General features: G+C 34.2%; 3 protein-coding genes across 4 annotated transcripts; 2 read left to right on the plus strand and 1 right to left on the minus strand.

The window, feature by feature from the left end:
* The first annotated feature begins 38 nt into the window (after positions 1-38).
* Positions 39-7,138, plus strand: ClC-b (chloride channel protein 7). Of its 2 annotated transcripts, none has more exons than XM_013313818.1 (15): positions 39-335; positions 570-674; positions 1,004-1,202; positions 1,466-1,575; positions 2,426-2,569; positions 2,846-3,023; positions 3,451-3,600; positions 3,686-3,827; positions 4,127-4,265; positions 4,528-4,791; positions 5,175-5,351; positions 5,765-5,974; positions 6,338-6,508; positions 6,628-6,789; positions 6,972-7,138. In XM_013313818.1, exons 1-15 carry the CDS (start codon positions 216-218, stop codon positions 7,071-7,073), a joined length of 2,373 nt encoding a protein of 790 aa, XP_013169272.1. In that variant the 5' UTR covers positions 39-215; the 3' UTR covers positions 7,074-7,138. The 2 variants fall into 2 exon arrangements, with proteins under 2 accessions (XP_013169272.1, XP_013169271.1); XM_013313817.1 differs by having other exon boundaries at positions 40-347.
* A 1,650-nt stretch (positions 7,139-8,788) lies between these two features.
* asp (microtubule assembly factor abnormal spindle) lies at positions 8,789-17,676 on the minus strand. Its single transcript, XM_013313878.1, has 8 exons — positions 17,506-17,676; positions 17,225-17,422; positions 16,571-16,768; positions 10,067-16,123; positions 9,790-9,979; positions 9,536-9,717; positions 9,309-9,428; positions 8,789-9,222 (listed from the first exon to the last, which is right to left on the minus strand). The coding sequence occupies exons 1-8, from the start codon at positions 17,515-17,517 to the stop codon at positions 8,899-8,901; spliced, it is 7,281 nt and encodes a 2,426-aa protein (XP_013169332.1). The 5' UTR covers positions 17,518-17,676; the 3' UTR covers positions 8,789-8,898.
* A 470-nt stretch (positions 17,677-18,146) lies between these two features.
* On the plus strand, positions 18,147-23,663 carry LOC106119069 (zinc finger protein 598). Its single transcript, XM_013313923.1, has 10 exons — positions 18,147-18,278; positions 18,357-18,544; positions 18,955-19,206; positions 19,701-19,786; positions 20,421-20,659; positions 20,981-21,095; positions 21,208-21,362; positions 21,561-21,686; positions 21,803-22,008; positions 22,114-23,663. Exons 2-10 carry the CDS (start codon positions 18,374-18,376, stop codon positions 23,215-23,217), a joined length of 2,454 nt encoding a protein of 817 aa, XP_013169377.1. The 5' UTR covers positions 18,147-18,278; positions 18,357-18,373; the 3' UTR covers positions 23,218-23,663.
* The last annotated feature ends 1,156 nt before the right edge of the window (positions 23,664-24,819 follow it).

Genomic DNA, 24,819 nt, shown 5'->3' on the forward strand with positions numbered 1-24,819 from the left:
TGATTTTAGAAGTAACAAAATGTCAAGTGTCAAGCTATGTGTCACAGTCATATGTTGTCACTTATGTCAGATTCCGATTCTGTTTTCCAAACAATAGATGTTGACGATGAATATTATTGTTGCGTTTTAATTTTATAGGAGGAATACTGTATTACTATGTGATATGCTATTTATGTGATAATTTTTAAGCATATTGTGCTGTTTAATTATACAAAATGATTAATGATAGTGGACCGACTCATGTTGAAGAAACTGTAAGTGAAACCACATCTGACACGGCACAATTGATAAGCAATGAAGCAAGCAGTTCTAACTATGCACAGCTAAATAGATCAGTTACGTTACAGGTATTTTTATGAACCTACTATTACACTATATTTAAAACAAATTAACCCAAACATTTGACCTGACACTTAACATTTCATTTTTTTTTCATAAAATAATAGTGTTTATCGTTATAATTCTTTGTCTAAATGTCTGAATTAAACCATTGAATATATTTGAGATTTTTATTGTCCAGAAATAATCTACAACATGTTTCTTGAAAATAATTATATTACTTTACTTAGAATTCAGATGATGATGAATTAAATGGTAGCCATGGAGTAAGGAGAAGACACCCAGTTCAAAAAATTGAACCTGGTTCTATGAATATACTCTCCGCTAAATATGAGGTAAGCATTGGTTAAAAACATTTTTCCTTTTATTAAATTTATATGATTAAAATATTAACAAGCATTTATCCTGCCTATCAATCCAAATATAACACATAACTTTGTAATATTATCTATCCTTATTTTACAATATCACATTCCATATCGCACAATTTGCAACAAATAATTTTTTTTAATAAGTATCCTGGATGTGGATAGCACAGGACTGATCATCATGGCGATCTTTGGAAGAGGCCTATGCCCAGCAGTCTCATGGCTGAAAAAGCCATGTTTAGGATTTGATATAGAAACAAAGACAATATGCACTGAATAATTCTCCAATGTTACAGAGCTTGGATTATGACACATGTGAGAACCATTTACTCCTTGATGAGGAACGTAAAAGAGGCTACCCATTTATTGTATGGAAGGACATTGCTCGGTGGTTTGTCATCCTACAGATTGGAGTAGTGACAGCGCTCATAGCTTTTATAATTGATATATGCATAGAAGAATTCTCAAGAATAAAATATAAGCAACTTAAAAAATGTATCCTTTTACAAGTTTGACACAGTGCTGAAACTAGACCTATATATAGATCAAGTCAGATTCTTGTTACTATGACAAGATTCTTGGATACTGCATCATCTTACTAATATTATAAATGTGAATGTTTAGATGGATAGATGGATCTCTGTTTGAAGATATCTCCAAAATTTTCCTAGGTTTATTACAAATGGGCAGTATTCATAAACAGTTGGTGACATATATAGAGAAAATTGTATATAACCAATTCCTTAATATACATACAGCTGTTGACATATATGTATTGGAAGATAAATTATATATACCATACCTGTTGTGGGTGTTATCAAATATATGTATAGTATTTTTTGGGTCTGTATTAGTCTCATATGTTGAGGTAAGATAATGTTATGTAATTTATTAAGTATTAGATAAATTTCTTCATAACCCAATTACACATTATAATAATACAACAGGACACAAATCAGTTGTTGCTGCAACATAACAGTTATTAATGTTAGGTCATCTAAGTTTAGGGTATGTTTTCATAATATAATTGCCAGTCAATGTAGGTTAATGAATACTTAGCAGTTCCTTAGATTTCTCTTACTAAATCCGTAAAGAACACTCTATAGCTATACTATCTATACTTAAGTATGACAATTAGCAGTCTATTGTACATTTGAATCACAACTGCAGTCGGTCCAAATTTACAATTTTGTTCAACCAATCGTTGAACGTTAAATCTGATTTAGAATCTATTAATATTGTTAATATTCAATAAAAGTATTAAAACGGAAATTTAGCGATATTATTACGTCATCCATGTTATCTCATTTCCAGTTTAGGTACCTAACATATTCAATTCCTTTTATCACTTTGTCCTCATTATGTTTCATTGGTTTTGCTTTAAAATATTAAATTAAAAAGGAAGATATTTAAAGATTACCTGTAAAAGAGAATCAAAGGCAAAGTAAATTAAATATATTTATTAGGCTACCTTAAACAAATTACCTTAAAAATTATATTCCAATGTAAATGTCATGTTCAAAGGCCAGCAATGCGTTCTGTAGTGTCTCTGGTATGAAAAATGTTCATGAATGTCGTTGAACACATGTTCCAGCTGCTCGTTTGCCCCATTATCTTATTTAAAAAAAAAAACAATATTTAATAGTAAAGTAGTGGTCCCATTAAGTACTTTAAGTATTTACCTTTCAAGAACCTGGTTTAATCTTATGTGTGTACAGCCAGTAGCAGCAGGCAGTGGCATACCGCAAGTGAAATGTTATTTGAACGGTGTCAAAGTACCGAGAGTGGTGCGCATCAAGACACTGGTGGTGAAGGCGGTTGGTGTCATTACTGCTGTGGTTGGAGGATTGGCTGGTGGAAAGGTATAATTGCTGCTTCTTACTTTGTCTCTATTGAATGCTTATTTTAAATTAAGTAGATTTTATTAAATCACTTTATGGTACTTTGGTGTTCCCCTAAATAGTTCCCCCTAGCTTTAGAAAAATTTTAGAGGTGTCTGTTTAATACATTCCATTCTAAACCTTTTTTTGGCATAAAAAGGAACTCACTACACGAAGATGTCCACATGACCTTGAAGATCTTTATATTTTTATTATATGATAATAAATTATTTTATAAAAAAATGTTTAACGTTTTAGGAAGGTCCTATGATCCACAGTGGGTCGGTAGTGGCGGCGGGTATATCGCAAGGAAAGAGCACGACATTCAACAAAGATTTTAAAATATTTCATTACTTCCGCGAGGATCACGAGAAGCGAGATTTTGTGTCGGCAGGCGCGGCGGCCGGTGTGTCCGCGGCTTTTGGGGCACCAATTGGTATAATTTATATTTAGAAAGTTTAATTGCAAAGTAATAAATCATGTTTATGACACAAATATTAACTTAGTTTAGCCAAGTATAATAGCTTTTTAATATTCCGGAATAGATCACACCAACTTGGTAAAACAATATTGCAACATTTTCTTCATATACGTATATTATTACTAGCTATCGCCTGTGACTCCGTCCGCGCGGTAAAACAAAAACTTAATAAGTATCATATTTGTTCTTTCAGACTATGTTCTACATGTGTGCCAAATTTCATCAAAATCTGTTCAGACGTTTCGGAGATACAATCGAATAAACAACCATCCATCCATCTATCTAAACATTCGCATTTATAATATTAGTAAGATTATAATATCTTATTTGCATTGTTTCTTTTGCTTTAAACCAGATTATTTATGTGTCTGTCTTCTTTAAGGTGGTGTACTGTTCTCATTAGAGGAAGGAACCAGTTTTTGGAATCAGGCATTAACATGGAGGACATTTTTTGGGACTGTTGTTTCAACATTTACTTTGAATTTTGCTCTATCTGCTTATCATGGACATCCAGGGGAATTGAGTTACCCAGGTATATATTTTTGACCTTCAAATAAAACTGTCATCATTCCTATGATTTTATTCTAAGGTTATTTACCTCTCATATCGTTCTTCAGGTCTATTAAACTTGGGTAAAATGGAACCGTTTCCATTTCAATTCTATGAACTGCCCGTGTTCATGTTATTTGGTGCGGTTGGCGGTATATTGGGTGCGCTATGGAACTACATTAATTACAGGCTGGCCGTTTTTAGAATAAGGTATATCATTAATTATATATATATTAGCTTTCGCCCGCGAATCTGTCTGCGCGGAATAAGAAACCTAATAAATAGCCAATGTTTTCGTCCAGGCTTTGTTCTACATCTATGCTAAATTTCAGCGAGATCCATGCAGATTTTAATTTGGTTAAAGATAAGGAGAAATTAATATTAAAAACTATTTTTGAAGTACTTAACTAATAAAAATGTCAGTAAATTGGTATGAACTGTAATATACTAATAATTATAACAATATGACGTTTGAAAGTGTGGGTACTTTAACAAAATTAAGTGAACAGGTATGTAAGTGCTCCGTGGCTACGCGTGGTGGAGGCGTGTCTTGTGGCGGCAGCGAGCGCAACATGTGGTTTCCTCATGATGTTCCTGCTTGACGACTGTCGTCCACTCGGCGAAGACCCCACCAAGAATCCGCTGCAGGTAGCCGCAAAAAAAAACAACACGAATATTAATCATATTTGTAATTAACTTAAGATTGCTTACGATGTGTAGTTTTTTAATATTACCCTACTTTGATATGTCACCAATATGGTTAACATATTTAAATAGGTTTTACCACTTTACAATCTACCCTCATTAATGCTTTTAATAACTGAACAAAACACATTTTTTCAATTATATATCTCTGTATTTTTATTTATTTAATACTGCGAACGAAATGATAAATTTAATATTATTGCAGTTATTCTGTGCGGACGGTGAATACAACGCAATGGCAGCGATCTGGTTCCAAACGCCTGAAGAATCTGTCCGTTCGTTCTTACACGATCCTATCGGTTCCTACAAGCCGTGGTCCTTGCTGGTCTTCATTATCTGCTACTTCTTGTTGTCGACGTGGACTTTCGGGTTGGCTGTGTCTAGTGGCTTGTTCATTCCGAACTTGCTGACTGGCGCCGCATGGGGAAGATTGCTCGCAATTTTGATACAATATATGCTTCCTTCTAATGTAAGTGTGTACGAGTGACTAAACGATTTATATAGAAGACTAGCTGTCGCCCGCGGCTCCGTCCGCGCGGCATAAAAAAAAGTAGACTATGTTCTTGCAGTCTATCTTCTACATCCATGCCAAATATTCGCAGGATCCGTTGAGCCGTTTTAGAGATACCTTCAAATGAACCTTAAAATTCATCCATCCATCTAAACATTCGCATTTCTAATATTAGTATTATAACTACCAAAAATTTTCAATAAAATACAATCTCATTATAAAAGTTAGTCAAAAGGCCATCGAAAATATATAAGGATGGGAAATAATTTGGTATTTTAGAATTTCTGGTTCTTTTAACGCCTGATAAACAATAATTTCCTTTGGTTTCATGTTTGGTATAGAGTATAAATCCAGCGAAGTATGCGCTTGTGGGCGCTGCGGCTCAGCTGGGCGGTGTCGTGCGCATGACCATATCTCTTACAGTCATCATCATTGAGACCACTGGTCAGATCTCCAACGCGCTGCCAATCATTGTTACTCTAGTCGTCGCCAAGTGGACAGGCGATTTCTTCAACGAGGTATGGAATTGGAATATACCGATTATAATGAATTCGGTTATCAAAGTACTGTTTTCATTTACACTTCGCTTTTTTACTTTTTAGGGTTCCGTACCTCGAAAGGAAAAAAACGGAACCCTTATAGGATCACTTGATCGTCCGTCCGTGTGTCTGTCAAGACCCTTTTTATTAATTCAACGCCATGTCTATAATTTTGTAATCCCGTATTTCAATAGACGTTCCAAAGTTATGTAAATATAACAATTCTTTTTTACTTATTTTGATAATAAGACATTTAATCCGTTCAAAAACAAGCAACACTAACAATGCAAAGAAAAACATTAAAAATACCAACATTTAAACTTTATTATTTAACATTTTTTAATCCCAATCGAATTCAAGGAAATATTGTGATATAAAAATTCTGTCCTTAGGGTATCTATGACATCCACATCCAGTTAGCAGGGGTTCCCCTGCTGGGCTGGGAGCCGCCACCTCTCACACACACGGTGTACGCATCCGAGGTGATGTCTCACCCTGTATTCACACTACGCACTGTTGAGAGCGTCGGACACGTGCTCGAGCTGCTGCGACTTGTGTCTTACAATGGCTTCCCAGTTGTTGATCCACCGCTATCAGATCATGTGAGGATAACATTTGTTTACATTACACCAGTAGGGTAACACGGGGCGATCGCCCAGGGCGCACCGTAAGATACCATCTTTGGAAGATTTCCCCCAGCACTAAGAAAATGGGGCAACGCGAAAATCTCGGCCCAGGGCGCCGAAAACGCTAAAACCGTTGGTGAATTACACTAAGATAACTTATAGCAACCAAAGTCAAACTGAATTTTGTAGCATAAAACTAAAATCCTTTGCTTTCTTCCCCATCTCGAATGAGGACTACATATTGTTTGTTTGTGTGTTTGTTAGTAATTAAAAAAATATCAACACTCCACAATAAGAATTGTTCTATGTTTAAATTTTTAAAATAAATTTATGACACAGGCGGAGGTGACAACATACAAACGTCTCAGAGGATTAATACTCAGATCGCAGTTGATAGTGCTGCTCCAGAATAAGATATACAATGAGAACGCAAACACAACATGGTCCAACTTAAATGTTGATATGAACATGTTCCGGAAGGAATATCCACGTTATCCATCAATTGATGAGGTTATTTTATTAATATTTTTTTAATTTTTATTGTAGTTTGAATAACTTTGTTGCCAGAAACCTATATTATTGAGCAATGTCTACTTTTATTTATTGATTTTATGGTTATTTTTTTACAGCTACAAATAGAAGAATGGGAGAAATCATGCTCAATTGATTTAAGGCCTTTTATGAATCCTTCTCCGTACACATTGCCACATCGTGCCTCTTTACCGAGATTGTTCAAACTATTCCGAGCTCTAGGGCTGAGGCATCTTCCTATAGTCAATGATGTAAATGAAGTATGTTACATTTTATTATATTAACATATGAAGTTAATACTTTGTATCCCTTTTAAATTGAATTAATTATTTTAAATTGGTCAATTGACTAATGGGTGCAACTAAAATGGATTTGACTAAAGTTCCCATAAGTGAAGTTTGCAAATATATAAATCAGTGTTAATTTAATTTTAATATTTCAGGTTGTAGGTATGGTAACACGCAAGGACATTGCCCGTTATAGAGTTTGGAGACACAGAGGTCATATGGGCATGGAAGAATTGCTGTTATCTAGTGAAATTTAAATTAAGACAAATTTTATATTAAGTTATTGATATTATTTATGCCAAATAGAGGACTTATTGTATAAATAAAACTTTAACAGAAATTTATCTTTTTTAAAAAGATATTGTTTTATTTAAATATTACTCTCGGTTTCCTGTTCCATAACAAATAAATGTATGTAATAACAAGCTTTTTATGGAATTTTATATATATAAAGATGCACCATCTTTTCAAATCTTATAAACGATTACATATTAAGGTTATATATAATGTCCTATTATAAATTATATATCTCAACAGGTTTATTAAACAAAACTTTGACATTTCCGTTTTTATCTAAAACAGGAGTTCATGAGGACATACTGTTGAGGAAACTTCTCTGTTTCTTCTGCTTAAAATCTAGGCACATCCTTAAATAATATGTTTTCAGGTATTTCTTAACACATGCACCTATGTCATCACGTAAATAATTTCTTTCTAAAATCGTAGATTCTTCTCTTACGTGCATCGGCATCAAAAGCGAAATCCTTAGTTGTTTACAAATAATTCCCATCCTATTCCGGCCCATAAATTAATAAACAGAAGTACTGGCAATATGACCAATATTAACAGCAAATAATTAACAAGTTCATCCATTTAGGTGTGATGGTATTTAACTTTGTTGGAAGCTTTACATTCAAAGAATGTTCATTTATTATTTGAATGATAATGATAGTTTGTTTATATTTCTGACATACGTCATTAGTGATTCACACTTTGACAGAATGACATAATGTTATAGACAAAAAATTCTTGTTACGGCTACGTTTTATTTTACAAAATATTTAATTATTTTATTATTTTAATAAAACTAATTAATTAAACTACCAAAATAATACTATAAACTATATACTAAAACTAAACCAAACTAAAAATAAAACTAAATAATATAAAAAATCGACCCCAAATCGCTGCGGTCGCACGGTAGGGTTCCCAAGAGGCTGGCGGCATTTCCCCGTTGGATGGCCAGGCTCAACCTTTGGCCGAAATGCGCGCCAGCCCTTGGATCCCCTGAGGCGTCGATGAGGCGTGCGGAAATCTCCTTAAACAGGCGACGGGCTTCCGCACCCCAAGGCCCCAAGGTCTCCACGGCAAAAGGCGCAAATATATACGGATCTGCCAACGCCGCATATTTACGCCTTTTATTGATTTCGGCTGTCGCCGCAGCTGCGCCGGCTTTACGAGCGGTCGCTCTCACGTGGGATGGAGCAACAGTGTCCACGCATGTGGCATCCCACACGAGTGACCGCCCGTTTTTCCGTTTTTTTTTAATTATTATAATTGAAAAATTATTTTAAAGATTTTTATTTGTATTTTATTTTCTGCTGTATGCTGCTTCATAACAATGTTTGTCGTGATGGTCCCATAAAGATCCGGTCCGGCGAGAGTAGCGCTGTTATCGTGGTTACGCCAGATGTAATGCTTTCAAGACAACAGAAAAGGAAATTTTAACGGTTGAGGGATGAGGGTTGCAAAACTGTGCCCAATAGATGGATGGATGTTTGTTAAAAGGTATTTCAGGGGCAGCTCAACGGATTTCGATCAAATTTGGCATGGATGTAGAACATCGTCTGGAAGAACACATAAATCAGCTACTCAATAGATTTATTCTCAGTGTTGCTGCTAGGTATGTCATACTACTAGGCAATGATTTAAACATGATTTTTTAAAGATATTTATTGTATGTCAACATGAATTTAATAAACGTATTACATAATGCAAACAAACTTATCTACAAATTAATTAATGAAATATATTAGATCTAACATTTATAGTCTTACAACAATAATTAATTAAATTAAAAAGTTATAAATTGTATGTCTTTATCAAGCAATCGATAGCTTGCTGGGAATCTTCGAAGTATTGTGGGGCCTCCATTCTTGTGATACCGTAGTCAGGTTCTAATGCGGGTAATACGATTTTTGACCTGCCAGTGCAATTTGAGTTAGCTACGCTGTGGTTCAAACTGTCTCCATGATGATTATAAATTCGCGGCATCGTTTTGAACGGCTGTGGTGTATGGAAGCGATGTTTTGAATTGTTTGTCATTCTTTTCATTCTGTCAACATTACTCTTTATTGTCATCAGTGTTTTATGATTTTCGGGTATGTGAAGAAATTCTGATAGATCCTGAAACAACAATAAAATTTTACTTATCTATTTCACTGAAAACATGATCAAAGAAAGCTGAAACTTATGACGTAAAAATAAAATACCTGTTTTATGGCTTCGTATTTCGAAAATATCCATAAGTATGTTGAAAATATACAAAACAGCTTAGTTTCGCTGCTACTGAATCGCAACATGAATTTTAATATCGGCGGAATGCGATCTCTCTGTAAAAATTACGCAAAAAAATTACAAGTATCCTCTTGTAACAATCAACATTTAAAATTGACAAAACTGAACTATTATTTCGCAATAGTCACATTAATTATCTTACTTTGTATATTTTCGGTCCAGTGACTTTGTATCTAGCTAAATTGACGAGCACAGCAGCTGCATATTTCAGTACTTCGATACTGGAGATGGATCGATTCATGAAAGCCATGTACACATATACATGACCTACTACCGAAGATGCGTTCTTGTGGTACATCATTGGATAAACTTCTGTTAACAATTCTGAAAAATTATGTCAAAATTAATTTATATCATGATTTTAATTTTCCTATTCAAAATTCTAAGTAAACTTACCCAGTGACCTAAAAGTTCGAATGATAGATTCGATGTCGGACATGTTGCGGAGGAGCTCCATGGCCTCCTCATTGCGTTCCTTGAGCGACTCCTGTTTGGACTCGAGCGCACCACCGCGCCATCTGGTGCGAAGCTCCTCAACCTGCGAGTCTTTGTTAGTCACGCGGACACGATGGCCGCGGAAAAGGGCCTAAAACAATAAACGAATTTAAATAACTGTAAAAAACTTCAGTATAGTTTTAATGAATGATAAATTTAATTAAAATGTACTACACACCTGAATTTTAGAAGCAGCCCAGTTTCGCCTTTGTTCCTCTTTCTGTTTAATCAACATTTCTTTTTCAACTTCAAACCTCTTTCGTGCTAAAAATCCTCGTATTACAGCCTGTATTTTGATCGCCGATTGTCGTTTCTTCAAAAACTCAGAACGTATCGATCTTGTTATTTGCTTTCCTTTCCATAATTCTTGAATTAATTTAATATATTTAATGACATTGTTGTAACGTTTTTTCGCAAGATGGCATCTTATATTCTTTTGCAAGCATATCGCAGCGGCTACCTTTCGTTGTTTAAGGAGTTCCTTTTGCTTCTTGTATCTATATAGGACTTGAAGGAATCGAACAGCCGATCGGAATGTTAAGAAACGTCTTCGTTGTATATAACATCTCACATGAGCTTGAATTGTTATAATATTTTGTCTAATTTGTAAGTATTGTTGTCGTTGTAACGTTGTTAGTTTATACAATCTATAACGTTGTTGTATTGTAATTGTAGCTTGTTTTATTTCCAAATATCGCTTACGTTGGATGTGCATGAGGATGACGGATTGTACTATTTTTACTTTCTTTCTGTAGTCTAAATATTCAGTATAGCATTGATGTACAATTTCTCTACTTTTCTTGCAAGATCGGTACCAATTTTGAATTTTTACAGCTGATTCTTTTTGTTTTAAATATGCCTGTCTATCCTGTTTACCTTTAATGTACGCCCTTAAAGCAGCTTGAATTGTAACACAAGACAACCTTAATTTGACATATTTGGATTTTTCTTTACGCATTTGACAATTAGCTCTGTATCGTGTTTGTATTATAATTATTGCTTTTTGCAATTTGCTGTATTCATTTTTACAAACTCTCATCAACATAAGAGCACGATAACGTCTTTGTAAAATTACAGTTGCTTTCCTGAGCTGTTCGTAATTTTCTCTTTGGCGATACATTTCCAAAAGACTTCTATACCACGTCTGTATTTTGATAACAGATCTTCGTAACTCTAAATATTGAGTTCTTTCTTTCTTAGCAATCTGGTACAAACGGAAGTATCTTTGTATTTTTGTTGCGGAATTACGTTGCATAATATAATTATTTCGTTCCTTTTTCATTGCTAAATGTGCTCGAATATGTCTTTGAATAATTACACAAGATGTCTTCAATTTTGTATACAGTGATCTCTCTATACGCATTTGTATTTTAGCTCTGTAGTATATTTGTATAACATTTGTTGCTTTAAGTAATTTGTTGTATTCATTTTTACAAATTCTCATCAACAAAACAGCTCGATAGCGTCTTTGCAAAGTAATAGTTGCATTTTTCAGTTGTTCAAATTCCTTTTTTTGTTCGCGCATTTGCATAATACTTCTATACCAAATTTGTATTTTAATAACAGAATTTCGTAAATGCATATATTTCATTTTCATTGTCTTTGTAATTTGGTATGAACGGAAATATTTTTGAATTGTAATAGCAGAATTTCTTTGTAATATATAAGCCGTCCTTTCTTTCTTCATTGTTAAATATGCTCGAATTTGTGTTTGAATGATTATACATGATGTTTTAATTCTAAGATACTCCGATCGTTCTTCACGCATTTGCCTCTTAGCTCTGTATCTTTTTTGTAAAACAATTGTTGCGTGTTGTAATTTTTCATAGTCCTTTTTACAAACTCTCATCAGCATTAGAGCACGATAACGTCTTTGTAAAATTATAGCTGCATGCTTGAGCTGTTCAAATTCTTTTCTGTCATGTCGCATTTTTATGATACTTCTGTACCATGCCTGTATTTTTATAACCGAATTTCGTAAATTTACATAATTTGTTCTTGCTTTTTTAGCTCTGTATTGTGTTTGTAAAGCAATTGTTGCGTTTCGTAATATTACAAAGTCGTTTTTACAAACTCTCATTGTAGTAAGAGCTCGATAACGTCTTTGTAAAATTAAAGCTGCATTCTTAATTTGTGTAAATTGGTTTCTACAGCGGCGTGTTGCCAAGACACTTCTATACCACATTTGTATTTTAATCACTGAATTGCGTAACTGTATGTAGTTAATTTTTTCTTTTTTCGCGATCTGATACAAACGGAAATATTGTTGTATTTTTACAATGGAATTACGTTGCAAGATATAAGCCGCTCGTTCCTTCTTCATAGCTAAATATGCTCGAATGTGTTTTTGTAAAGCAAGACAAGAGGTTCTAATTTTGTGATACTTCAATTGTTCCTCACGCATTTGTATGTTGGCTCTGTACCGTGTTTGTAAAACAAAAGTAGCTTTTTGTAATTTTACAAAGTCATTTTTACAAACTCTCATCAATATAAGAGCTCGATAACGTCTTTGTAAAATTATAGCTGCATTCCTGAGATGCTGATATTCTTTTCTTTGTTGTTGCATTTTCATAACACTTCTGTACCAAAACTGTATTTTAATAACCGATTGTCGTATACGTAAATATTTTGTTCTCATTTCTTTTGCAATACGGTATGAAAGGTAATATTTTTGAATTTTAATAGCAGAAATTCGTTGCAAGATATATGCGGATCTCTCTTTCTTCATTTTTAAATATGCCCTAAAGTGCTTTTGAATTGTGCTCACAGCAGTTTTGATTTTCAAATACGTTTCTCTATCTCTCAACATTTGTTGTCTTGCCTTTACCCTTCTTTGTAAATTTATAACTAAACTTCTACAATAAATGTATTCTGAACGACATTTTTTCGCTCTGAATACAGATTGGACCCTCACGGCTGTCTGTTTTAAAATCAAATAGTCGTGTCTTGCTTCTCTCATTTTTAGTAGTGCAATATAACGATTTTCTATTATAGCCACTGATTTTTTGTAAGCTAAAAATTGTCGTCGTTGTTTTACCATTTTATAATAACTTTGAACTATAATAATACTTTTTATTTTTACAGCTAACAAACGCATCTGTTCTCTCATTAGCAACTTTCCTTTATACTTGTCTTGAATATAAGAAACAGATTTCTTCAAACGCAAAAATTGTTTCCTTTCAATAAAGCAACGGATTGTGCTTTGTATTAATACTATTTTTTGCACTGTCTTTTGATAACGTTTTCTGCAAATCCAACCTTTTACATATGCTTGTATTTTTCTCGCCGCTTCATATCTTTTTTCTGCTTGTATCATTTGAAGAGCTTTTAAAATTTCTCTTGCTTGCCTTATCTTTTTAATACCGTAATACCATTCTTCTATTATTTGTATACTTCTTTTCATTTTCTGATATCGACTACGATATAACCATCTACGGAAATATTTCTGTATTATGATTGTTGCGTGTGTCAGTTGTTGCATTTTCAACTCGACCATGCGGTTGTATTGGATTCTGCGCCACCATATTTGGATCACACTCGCCGCGTTATTTAATTTATCGCGTAACTCTTGTTCCTTCTTCTTTCGTTCCAGCACAACGGCGTACTTCTTTCTCCACCAAGTCTGTATGATATTTGCCGCTTTCATGAACAATGGAGCACGGAACACGTGTATCAGCTGCCACAGTAACGATAGTGTTTTCTCTCTGTGCCCATCGGCAATATCTGTAGCCTTAATATCTCCAACAATTACAAAATTAGCTTCTTTCAATGCGTTCAGAGCTACTTGGACGTTGTGTATTTTTTGCAAGCGCGATATCGGAGGAGTTCGTAACTGATTTAATAAGCCATTTTTTATAAGTATTACTTCCATGACTTTAGTTAATCTCACTCCGTCACGAATATCCAAAGCGATGTTGTGAACAGCGTATTTATATTCATCTAAGTAGGATTGTTTATGACACACAACGTAACCGAGAGGCCGTAAATGTTTTGTGATATCACCAATACCAGCAATCAGCTCCCTCGTGAAACGGATTAAGATTTCTCTACTATCTTTGCACACAGCGTTTCTACGGAATAGACAAGGATCGTGCGGGATTAATTTTTTCTGCTTAGCTTGATCAAGGAAGAACACCAACATGAAGAATTTCTTGAGTGTAAACTTTTTAATAGCTTCCATGTATGCAGGCAAAAGCATGTTTGGAGCGCTCGATTTTGAATGTTTATTTTTAAGAAGTGGATTTTTGAACATTCTCTGAATAATAAAAGTGGTCAGGCCTTCAATGTCATTATTTGATTTCAGCTGTATCACGAATCCGTAAATAGCTTCCAGACCGATTCGAAGCCACAACGGATTGTAAGATAATATCAATTCCATGATTATTTTCTGTAGTCCTACATCTAAATGGAGATTGCGGTCGTTTCTGATAGCTATTAACTTTTTATCGATTTGTAAATTTAATTTCACAAACACTTGGGATATTTCTGGACTCAACAATAATGTTCGTGCGGATCGTCGTAGACTTATCAATCTGTGACTATTGTGATAGGTGCTGCTGACTTGTTCTTTTGTTGGAGCGACGGGGATTTCTTTGTTTCTATTTTCAATCCATGCTTTGCCGAAATCAATTTTTTGCTCAACATTACTATCGAGATCTGCCGGCGGAGTCAAAATATAGTTTAACCATCTTTTAAACTCTTGTTCGATCTTTTCTACGGCTTCCACGTCATAGAAGTAAGTGGAGGACGAAAATGGATCAACTGTGAAGGATTGAGAGTAAACGTTTCCGACCTGATTTAAGGAAATATTTTGATTTATACTTTTATTCGCCTCTGATCGTGTATTTGATAGTTTACTTGATGTTCTGCTTTCATCGATATCAGTTTTAATTTTCGTTTTTGCAGCTTTTTTGACTATGGGAATTGGAACTTTCCATAATTCTGGTTCACAATGGACAGATTTTTTGGACCATGTTTGTTTCGAAAGCCCTGATACGCCGCTTTTATCGAAAGTACGGTTAATGGTAAATGTTGTCATCTGATTATCTGTTTTATTAAATGACTGCGAATGGAAAGCTATACCACTCTCTTCTGGTATCGATTGCAGAGGAGGAGTAAGAGATCGTGGTGGAGATCTGTCTAATCTCAAATCACTGTATCTATTTTGTTCAAAAAAGTTTCCATTCCTCCTATCATAACTTTCTCTAAACTGATTCTCTTTAAACAAAGCTTGTCTGCATAATTTCGGGTCTCTAATACTGAAAGGCTCATATCTCGGTTCGGAATTCATTTGTGGATATTCCAAGAATGTATTTGGAGATTCCTTTGTATATGTATCAGAATTAAGCCTCATGTTTTGGTTTGTATCGTTGATTAATTCTTGGGTTTCGTTATTAATTTTTGGTAGTACTTTTCTTTCAGTTGAAAATCTCTGAGGGAAAAAGGACAAGTCGCTGATGCGTGAGATTTCAGTGTTTATAGAAAAATTTAGACTTGTTATTTCTTTAGGCGACGACGTATTTGGTATTTTCTTACTCTTCGTCGGCGATTCTAATTCTTCGTTCTCGTGTGCTGATTGGTCTACAGTTAGCCATTTGTTTGTTGGCTGAGTTGATGTCATACATATTATTGATCGAGTGTCATTTTCTTTGTCAGGATATTTAATGTCAAGACTGTCATTGAATTCACTATCAGAATTAACACTTAGTATTATTTTAGGACCTTTATCTAACGTAACATTTTTGGATTGCATTGTTTTTAAGGGTGTAAAAGTAAAGTTATCAAAGATATCTGTTGCAAATGTTTTAAGGTCTTGTCTGTTTGATGGTTTTAAAATATTTCTTTGCATTGGGGAGTCAAACTCGTTGCCGTACTGAGAATCATATAATTTAGTGTTGTTTGCTAGGTTTTCTTTACGAGGCTTACGTGCATTACCGAATATTTCCGTTAAGTCAAATTTTAAATCACTGTCCGGGGAAAATTCTAACGGGCACCTGCTGACGTATGGGTCATTACAATTTTCGTCATTTGAAATATTTTCCTTGTCACATATTTCATAAGTCCGATGTTGAATCGATTGTACCACATTAACTGTGGTGTCCACTTTTCTTTGTGTTTTGTAAATAGCTTCAACTCTCTTCTTAGTTACAAACACTGGAGATTTTTTTACAGCTTTCTTTTTTATCTTACCTGGCGATATTTTCGATGTTTTTGTTGAACCCTTCCCTTTAATGTTCTGAAAGAAAATAAAATGGATCTTTAATTATATTGTATATACTCACACATACACACATACATTTCAAATTAGTGCTTAATACAAATAAATACATAAATTAGTTCACATTAAAAGATAATCAGTAAAAATTCTTTATAAATACTGTTCATTGATAAGAAATTTAATAAAAAAAGCCAGGATCCTACCAGCTTTGATAATTAAAAAAATATATATATTAACTATCATAACTGCATATATGCACTGCTATATCTATTATTGCACAAAAGCACAACATTTATATCTATTTGCTACATTATTTACAAGCACTATTTTAAGCATGCTGATGTCCATTGGCATCGATGAACACCTTAGTGTTCCTGTTGCATGTTTCCCCTTCTCATATAAAAACAGCAGTACTTAAAGATAAGTGTTCTCAAAAAATGAACAAAAACTCATAAAAGAACTTACCATAACAGACTTGAGTACCACAAGGACATCAAACCTGCCCCTGTTCTCATTAGTAAATCTAATGGTTTCCCTAAGAGCAGTGGGCTGCAATGGAGTCCACACCATAGTGAGACAGTAGCATGTCTCAGGTTCCAAGAACAAACCATCATCGGGCAAATCTATTATAAGGCCTTGTGGTAGAGAACGGCCAAGTATTAACTGCAAATTTAAACATTATATACAAAAATTAAAGATGATTGATATAGACCCAAGTCTAGTGGATTAGGCTGCAGAATACTGATCTGGCGGTAGTAGGTTCAAATCCTAACATTTGACTTTTACAATTATAAATGAATATAAAACACATAGCGGTAGCTCCAAGATTACATGAAATTCTTGATTTTTTTTTAAATAATCTATTAAAAAATTGGTTCTGGTGTAATCTGCACTGAAATATTGTTAATTATGGAAGGGTATCAGAGAATATTGAATCTGATTACTACTCTCCTTACATAAAACAAAATTAGTAGCACAATTCTGTTAGATGGTACTCAGTGGTGTAAGTAATAATTTCTGTAAAAATGTTTCCATTCAATGGAACATGTAGTTAGTTGTTCAGTTGAATGATAGTTATCATTCAATGGAAATTTAATTTACATGTAACTGAAAATGTACCTGTTGAATTTGTTTCAGTGGGTTGACTATTTCCAAACACCTCTCACAGGACGTCCCGATGAGGACATTTTCGAAAACCACTTGAGGGGGCCGAGAAAATGGAGCCAAAACTAGTCGGGGACATTCCTCTTTCGGCGGACTTTTTTTGATGTTTTCATTTTTCCTTGACTTTTTAATACGTTCTGGAGTATTATCAATCTATAAATTAGAAGAACACGGTATTATTGAAGATACTTCAATAAAGAAACATAACAATTTACATTTGAAGGCACTGAACTTACTTGAAAATACATATCTTCAAATTCCTTAAATATCTAATACACACCACAATAGTTTTTAGGGCACAATAGTGCTAATTTATAGTCACATAGTCTTTTTCAGTCGTCTAAAAGAATTCACAACAAAATCTATATAACAAAAGCGTACAGCATTTAAATTTTTAAACCAACTGACAAAACAGTTGTCCACGGCAGGACTGCCAACTAAACAGTATAAAAGATGCCAACCTCTAGAAATTGTACCACGATTTTTTGTTTATGTTCAATTTAATCAAATATTCTGTTAATACACCATTCGATTCGATTGCTTAAAACTTTCAAACAAAATAACTAGGTACTTATAATACAATATTTATTGCATTATTTGAGAAAAAAATGATAATCCAAAATTTTATTATTATTTTATAACGAACAAAGTTCTCCAGAATAGAATAATCGAAGTCAAATATAAAGTAACATATAGTATTGAAATATTTTTCTTAACTGTTTTATTAAAACACCTAGTACAGTTTCTACTTTACCTAATTTTTTTTTCATTTGCTTTCAACTAAAAATGTTTCAAGAGTATTTGCAGTCAATAGACAATGTCTTCCATGTAAAAGTAGCCTGACACTTGGCATTCTTCGACACATTTTGACAGCTTCTGACTGACCTGTCTAGGATCTGTCACTCAGTTCTGTGCCATTACTGTCATTAGAATTTTTCTTGGGGCCTCCCTGCTTAGAATTGTCCACATTTGCCATCTCTGAATCAAGAGCCAGTTAATCTTTTATAAGGTAGGTGATAAGTACAAGTTCTAAGCGTGTGAAGTAGTGGATGGACTCTTGAGATTATAAAGCGGGATTAATTTACAGGACCCTTATTGAGAAACATGGCCGAGACTCAGACGAACGATAATACTACTTGCGTAGTTTGTTTCAAGAATGTCTTCTATTACTCAATTGGGGAATGTGACCACCCCGTTTGTTTTGAGTGCTCTACTCGTATGCGAGTGCTTTGCTTGCAAAATGAGTGTCCAATTTGTCGTCAGGATCTATCAAGGGTAAGTAATTTTTATCATTAAAAATAATGAATTAAATTAATATTATGTCACAATGTTTCTATTTTATTGAAATACTCACAAATTAACAAATACAATTATTTAATTTTTATAGTGTTTGTATGAAAAGATTATTAAAAGAAGTAAAAATACAAAAATAATCTGCCACCATAGAGAGTCCTTCTTTATTCAATGATACATTTTTCACTCTTCTCGTCACGCAAGTACATTCTATGTTTTGCTAAATAGAGCTAATTTTGATGAAAGCAATTTAATATCAGCTTTAATTCAGACAAAGCAATCTTATTAGAAAATATGAAAGGACTAATACTGCAAATTTTATTAAAAATAAACAAGTTTAAATAATATAATGAAATTTTGGGTAGTGTAAAAAAAGCTTTGTATTTTTTTAGGTTGTCTTCACTGAAACAATTCAACCTTATAAAGAACTTCGTAATAAAGTGTTTAGTGATCGGCTATTTGAAAGGCAGTTCAAGATAGGATTCTGCACTGAAGAAATAAAGAAGGAATATGAGAAACTACTTGAACATCGTTGTAAGATATGTGAGAAAAATCCACCATTCCATACATTCACTATGCTGAGTGATCACATGCGGCGGGTCCATGAACGCTATTACTGTGACCTCTGCGTTAAACACTTGAAGGTAAGGTACAAATAAACTATATTTTGTCACTAGCAGTAGCCTACAACTTTGTCCAGACATAATTAAAAAAACTAGTAATAAACATAATATAGCTTTGAAACAGTGAAAGAATTTTTCAAATTAATTCAGTAGTTTCATAGTCTATTATATAAAAAATAACAATCAAATGTTTTCTCTTTATAATATTAGTAAAGATAAAAAGTTAATTTGCATAAACATTTTATTAGTATTTACAATGCAAATAAGCATAATTGTATGCTAAATTGATTTGTCATTTGTTCATGGTTTTTGGTCGTTTTAATTTCAAATTGCTTTATTAAATTGAAATAAAAAATGATTGAGAGGCCTCAATAATAATCATTTGGAGAAGGAAATATTTTATAGTAATTTATATAAGTTATGTACTACTGTGTTGGGTTTAATTATGTTTTTGTGTTCGTGATTCAACAGTTAAAACTGCTTTAAGATTTAACAATTTATTATTTTATTTGTAGATATTCACTAGCGAACGGAGATGCTATACACGTCAAGAGCTGGCTCACCATCGACGGAAAGGCGACATTGATGACACATCCCATAGGTAATATTAACCTGATGATAAAAAAACTAATAACAGGATTAATTTTGAATAGCAATTAACGTTATGTAAACAACTGATTTGAAATATCATCAGAGTGTACATTAAAATTAAACAGACAAAAAAATTGACGGGTTATCTACCAAATTGATAGAATAATTAGTCTCATTATTACAGTTTTTAGTTAAACAAAAATACTTAATAATAAAAAATAATTTATTTTACTAACAAGATATTATTAGCATAGTCTATTTGGTATCTACAATAAAAAAAAACTTTGGAATGTAACCTAGACTTTAAACAGACTCAGGATTGAAACATTCGGCTTACACCGTTGTAAGTAGTCAATAAAATTTTAAGATTATTTTCTAAATTTTAATAATCAGAAATTGATTATTGACATGTCCAGTAGATTACTTTAGTTCCTGAACAACTTAATGGCATTGCATCTTTGGTTATGTTTATTTAAATGTCGCCCACGACTCCATCTGAATGGAATAAAAAAAAACCTATGTTAGCCTATGTGTTCTTCCTGCTAAATCGAATTTAACCGTTCTGGAGGTACCTTCTTACATCCATCCATCTAAACTTTCGCCTTTGTAGCATTAGTAAGATCTTAAATAATATGAATTTATAGGGGCCACCCATTGTGCGAGTTCTGTGAGGAGCGCTTCATGGATGCTGACGAGTTATACCGTCACTTGCGCAAGGAGCATCTCTACTGCCACTTGTGTGATGCTGACGGCAAGAATCTGTACTACTCGTCGCACTCCGCACTCGCTCACCACTTCCGTACTGATCACTATCTTTGCGAGGAAGGGGATTGTGCCGGAGAACACTTAACTGCTGTCTTTAGAAGCGAAATTGATCTCAAAGGTAATAGTTTTTTGACTAATCAAACTTGACTTTTTTTTGGTGAATGTAAGCTGCAAGTGTATACAATAATTTACAGCTTTAGTAGGAGCCAAAGAAAATATTTTATTATTTGCTTTGTTTCCAAGGATAAAACTTGACATGATGAATGCTTTGGAAAGAGCTGTTTGCATCGCAAGAACTTAACTTATCTTGGCTCAAGGTTGCCTTTGTACTGCTTTGTGTTTTCATACCGAACCTGAAATTGTTTTCTCAACCTCAATGTCAGACTTTACCAATGAATAAAATATACAAGTTGTAGGATCAAAATATAATGTGTTTCAGCTCACAAGGCTACAGTGCATGGTAAGGGAATGCCCCGAGGAGCAGCGCGCCAGGCCAGAACGCTAGAGTTACAATTTAACATCACCCCACATTCAGTAGTGCAGCGGGCTCCTAGGTAAGTTTTCGATATTTATTTACATAGTGAGTTTACTATTCATACCATAAAGTTTGTCTTAAAACTTTTCTCTAAAATTGACTTTTAGTTAAAAAGCTTGTATTAATTGTAGGGAGAGGGCGGAGCCTCCGCCAGTAGCGAGCCCGCCGGCACCGGAACCTCGCACGCGCCCCGCACCGGATACACGCAGCAACGAGCAGTTCCCACAGCTCTCTACCGCATCGCCCGCTACCAACCTGATACTGGCGCCCTCGAGGGCTTACAAAGGTAATATAAGTTTTACAAACAAGGGCAAAAACTGCTAGGATCCTTCATAATGGTCACTCAATTCTTCTTTAAGGCCTTCAACGCATTTGTAGTTCCTCTGGTTTTGTGGATATCCATGAACGTCGGTGACTTCTTTCATTCCAAAAAATCTGGCTTCACAACTCTTGCATTTAAAATTAATTTAGAGGAACCTTTCAGGTGCTGAAGGTTTGACTCGCAACGACAAGAACTTCCCTGCGTTGGACGGTTCCGGCCCGTCCCGCAGCGCGCCGCCTCCCGCGCCTCGTCCTCAGGCCCCCGTTGCCGCTACTATACTTAGGAACTGTAAGTTTTTAAATTAACTCTTTTAATATACATTAATTTATTACAAAATAATTCACGACTTAGTGGCTAATAGTGTAATTTTATAATTTTATATGTTTATATGTCATATATTTCAGCAAAGCCGAGCGTGTCCATCCAAGTGCACAGCCAGCCGGCGAGCGCGAGCAACTTTCGTCTGACGCAGACAAGTACCAACCGCATCTCCATACCTGCCAAGAAGAAGCCAATGCCTCTCAGCGATGATGACTTTCCTTCTCTCGGCCCTGGCATGCCGAGGGACGACCATCCCAGCATCGGATCTGGCACCATACAACCGTCAAAGGTCATACAAAATATACATACAACAAAATATTTAAATGCATGAAAAAACAAGGAAAATTTATCTTGAAGTAAATTATTTACTTACCTATATCTATATATTTTACAGGTTGGGATGATTAACAGTGAAGAAATGCAGGCGTTTAAGAGCAAACCTACAAATCACCAGCCAAAGAAAACAAATCATAAAACTATGGAAGCTTTTCCTGCGCTAACAACTACCACTACTCCGTCGGCACCGCCGCAGTGGATTAATGTCTCCAAAGGAAACAACAAGCCGAAGGTCAGAGCCGAGCCAGCGCCGGCCCCAGCCAGAGCACCAGCTTTCAATCCAGTAGCAGACTTCCCAACACTGCCTGTTAATACAACAAAGTCTAAAGTTATTAAATCCCAGCCGCAACCAACGCCCGCAACAACAACTACTACAAAGATAATCACCACTGAAAATACAAAGTCCAAGAAGGAGAAGAAGAAACAAAACAACAATCCCAAGAAAGAAAATCTATTTGACACAAATCACTTTAATGGCTTATGCGAAAATAATAATACAGAAATGGCTTACATTACACCCAGTGTCAACAGCAACAATCAAAGCTCGGAGACGGATAGGAAAATTAAAACTATAACTGACACTCCTGCCGCGGCCAATAAGAATCGAAATAACTTCACACTGACACAGAAAGAATATCCCCCATTGACTGCTAATGTTGACAATCACATGCCTGAACGTCAATGGAAGCCTGTCAAGACTACACAAAATGGAGTAACTAACCAGAAACGACCAACTGTCAAGTGTGACGGAATGACTTTCACTAACTCAGCGGGCCAAGTGTTCCCCGCTCCGGTACACACTTTCATCCCACCACCGGACTTTGAGCTGAGAAACCGTGCGTTAGTTAAGAAGTTTACTGCAGCATTGGGTGATATTGCAGCTGTTGAAAACTTTAAAGCTGCATCCAGAGCATTCCGAGACAGTACTATAAGTGCGGATGATTTCTACCAATCTTGCCAGGCCGCTTTAGGTTCCCAACTTGAAAACGTATTCCCGGATTTGGTGGCTTTATTACCAGATATAGCGAAACAGCAAGAATTAGTAATTGGAAGAGATATTAGTGCATTGCTGGAGGTATGCTCGACTTGCGGGCAGTTGGTTGTTCCCGATGACCGTATTGCTCATGACACAGCTCATTGGCCTCCACTAGCCCCCCGTTAGGGTTAAACCACACTATTGTGATACATATTACCAAGTAGATACACCCTTGTAGTGAATTCATCGCACTATCCTGCATTGAATAACGAAGACTTTATATAGCGACTGGCAAATAACCTAAAAAATTACGTTGCAGTTTTTTGCTTTTTTTAAATTGATGGATTGTAATTAGCGCTTATATGTGATAGTTAACAATGAAGTTCTTAAGACATTATCCTATGATTCATGCTTAAGGTTTTTGCCAGTCACAATGTACTGTACTCTATTCATAAATATGAGAATTAATAATTGGCAAATAACTTTAATACATTTGTTCGAATTGTTTTGTAAGGTGAAAACGAATTGACTTTTAATTTTAAAATACTGATATATTGTGCATAATAAATGAATGTTGATATTTAATTAATTTTAATTTTGAATAAGGAAATAAAATTCTTACTACAAAATAATCCAAACTTTTTAAATAATTCAAAAGCAATAAGACTTAAATATGTTAAATTTTTTATTTTACTTATTTGACAAAGTAATTACAGCTAAAATAGTGTTAGATCGGAAATAATGTTTTTTTTATTTTTATTTGTAAAACATACTTATTTGAATAGAGTACAGTCTATTGGTTGTTAATTTACTGACATATTTTATTTTTCATTGAATTTTTATCATTAAAATATACATCTTATACATTCTGTACATTGTTTCGGTTATTTTAATTTTGTAAGAAACTTCGTAATTGTCGACATAATTTTTGTAAATATAATGTTGAAATTTAATTCGTGTCCAGTTTTGACAGCTGACTTTCTTATCTTTTTTTACTACTCCAGGGTAATGTTTTGTAGTATTCATGTAAAATTTACTCCATAGGAGATTTGTATGTTACTCATTTATATACTTGTCTATAAAAAGTAGTTGGCCACGTTAGATTTTCTTATAAAAATATGTCACGCTTTGTTAAAATAAATATTAAAATTTTTGGTGGCTCAGTGTTCCTAACGTCTTAGTTTAAATAATCCAAATATGTGCATGTCATCATTGTTAGACCGCGTAAAATGTTTAGCCCGTTTAGAGAAAAAGACATGGCTGTAACTAATCATTACTTGTACATAATAATTCAAAATGTAAGTACTATACTATGTTTCAATTAAAAATGTAAGCTTCAACCTCGATCTGATAATGATACAAAGAGATTTAAAGAAAAAAATGCATAAATCTTATTTCAACTTGATTAAAAATAATTGATATTATAATGACATCTGTTTTAATTTACCTTGCAAACGATTTTGACAGCTATGACGTCACAATATGGCGCGCATTTTTATTTGAAACAGTATACGTGTACAAATTCCATAACGCTGAAAACAAAACTCTTGTTTCATTTTAGAGTACTTCATTTGTAAAGCTATGTTCCTAGGCCATGTTAGAATATTTCGCGACGTACTTTTTTATAAAACGATCCTGTGACGTCACGTCTCTCATGTTTTTATGCACGGTGTTATTTAAATAAAGGTGGTTTCATATTATCATAGCCTTTGATAGTTCCGAGGCGATATTCTAATAAATATTACATTGAATGTAAATGTTACTCCATGTAAAATATATATTTTTTTT

The sequence above is a fragment of the Papilio xuthus genome, unplaced genomic scaffold (assembly GCF_000836235.2).
Source record: "Papilio xuthus unplaced genomic scaffold, Pxut_1.1 DF827542.1, whole genome shotgun sequence".
NCBI lineage: Eukaryota > Metazoa > Arthropoda > Insecta > Lepidoptera > Papilionidae > Papilio > Papilio xuthus.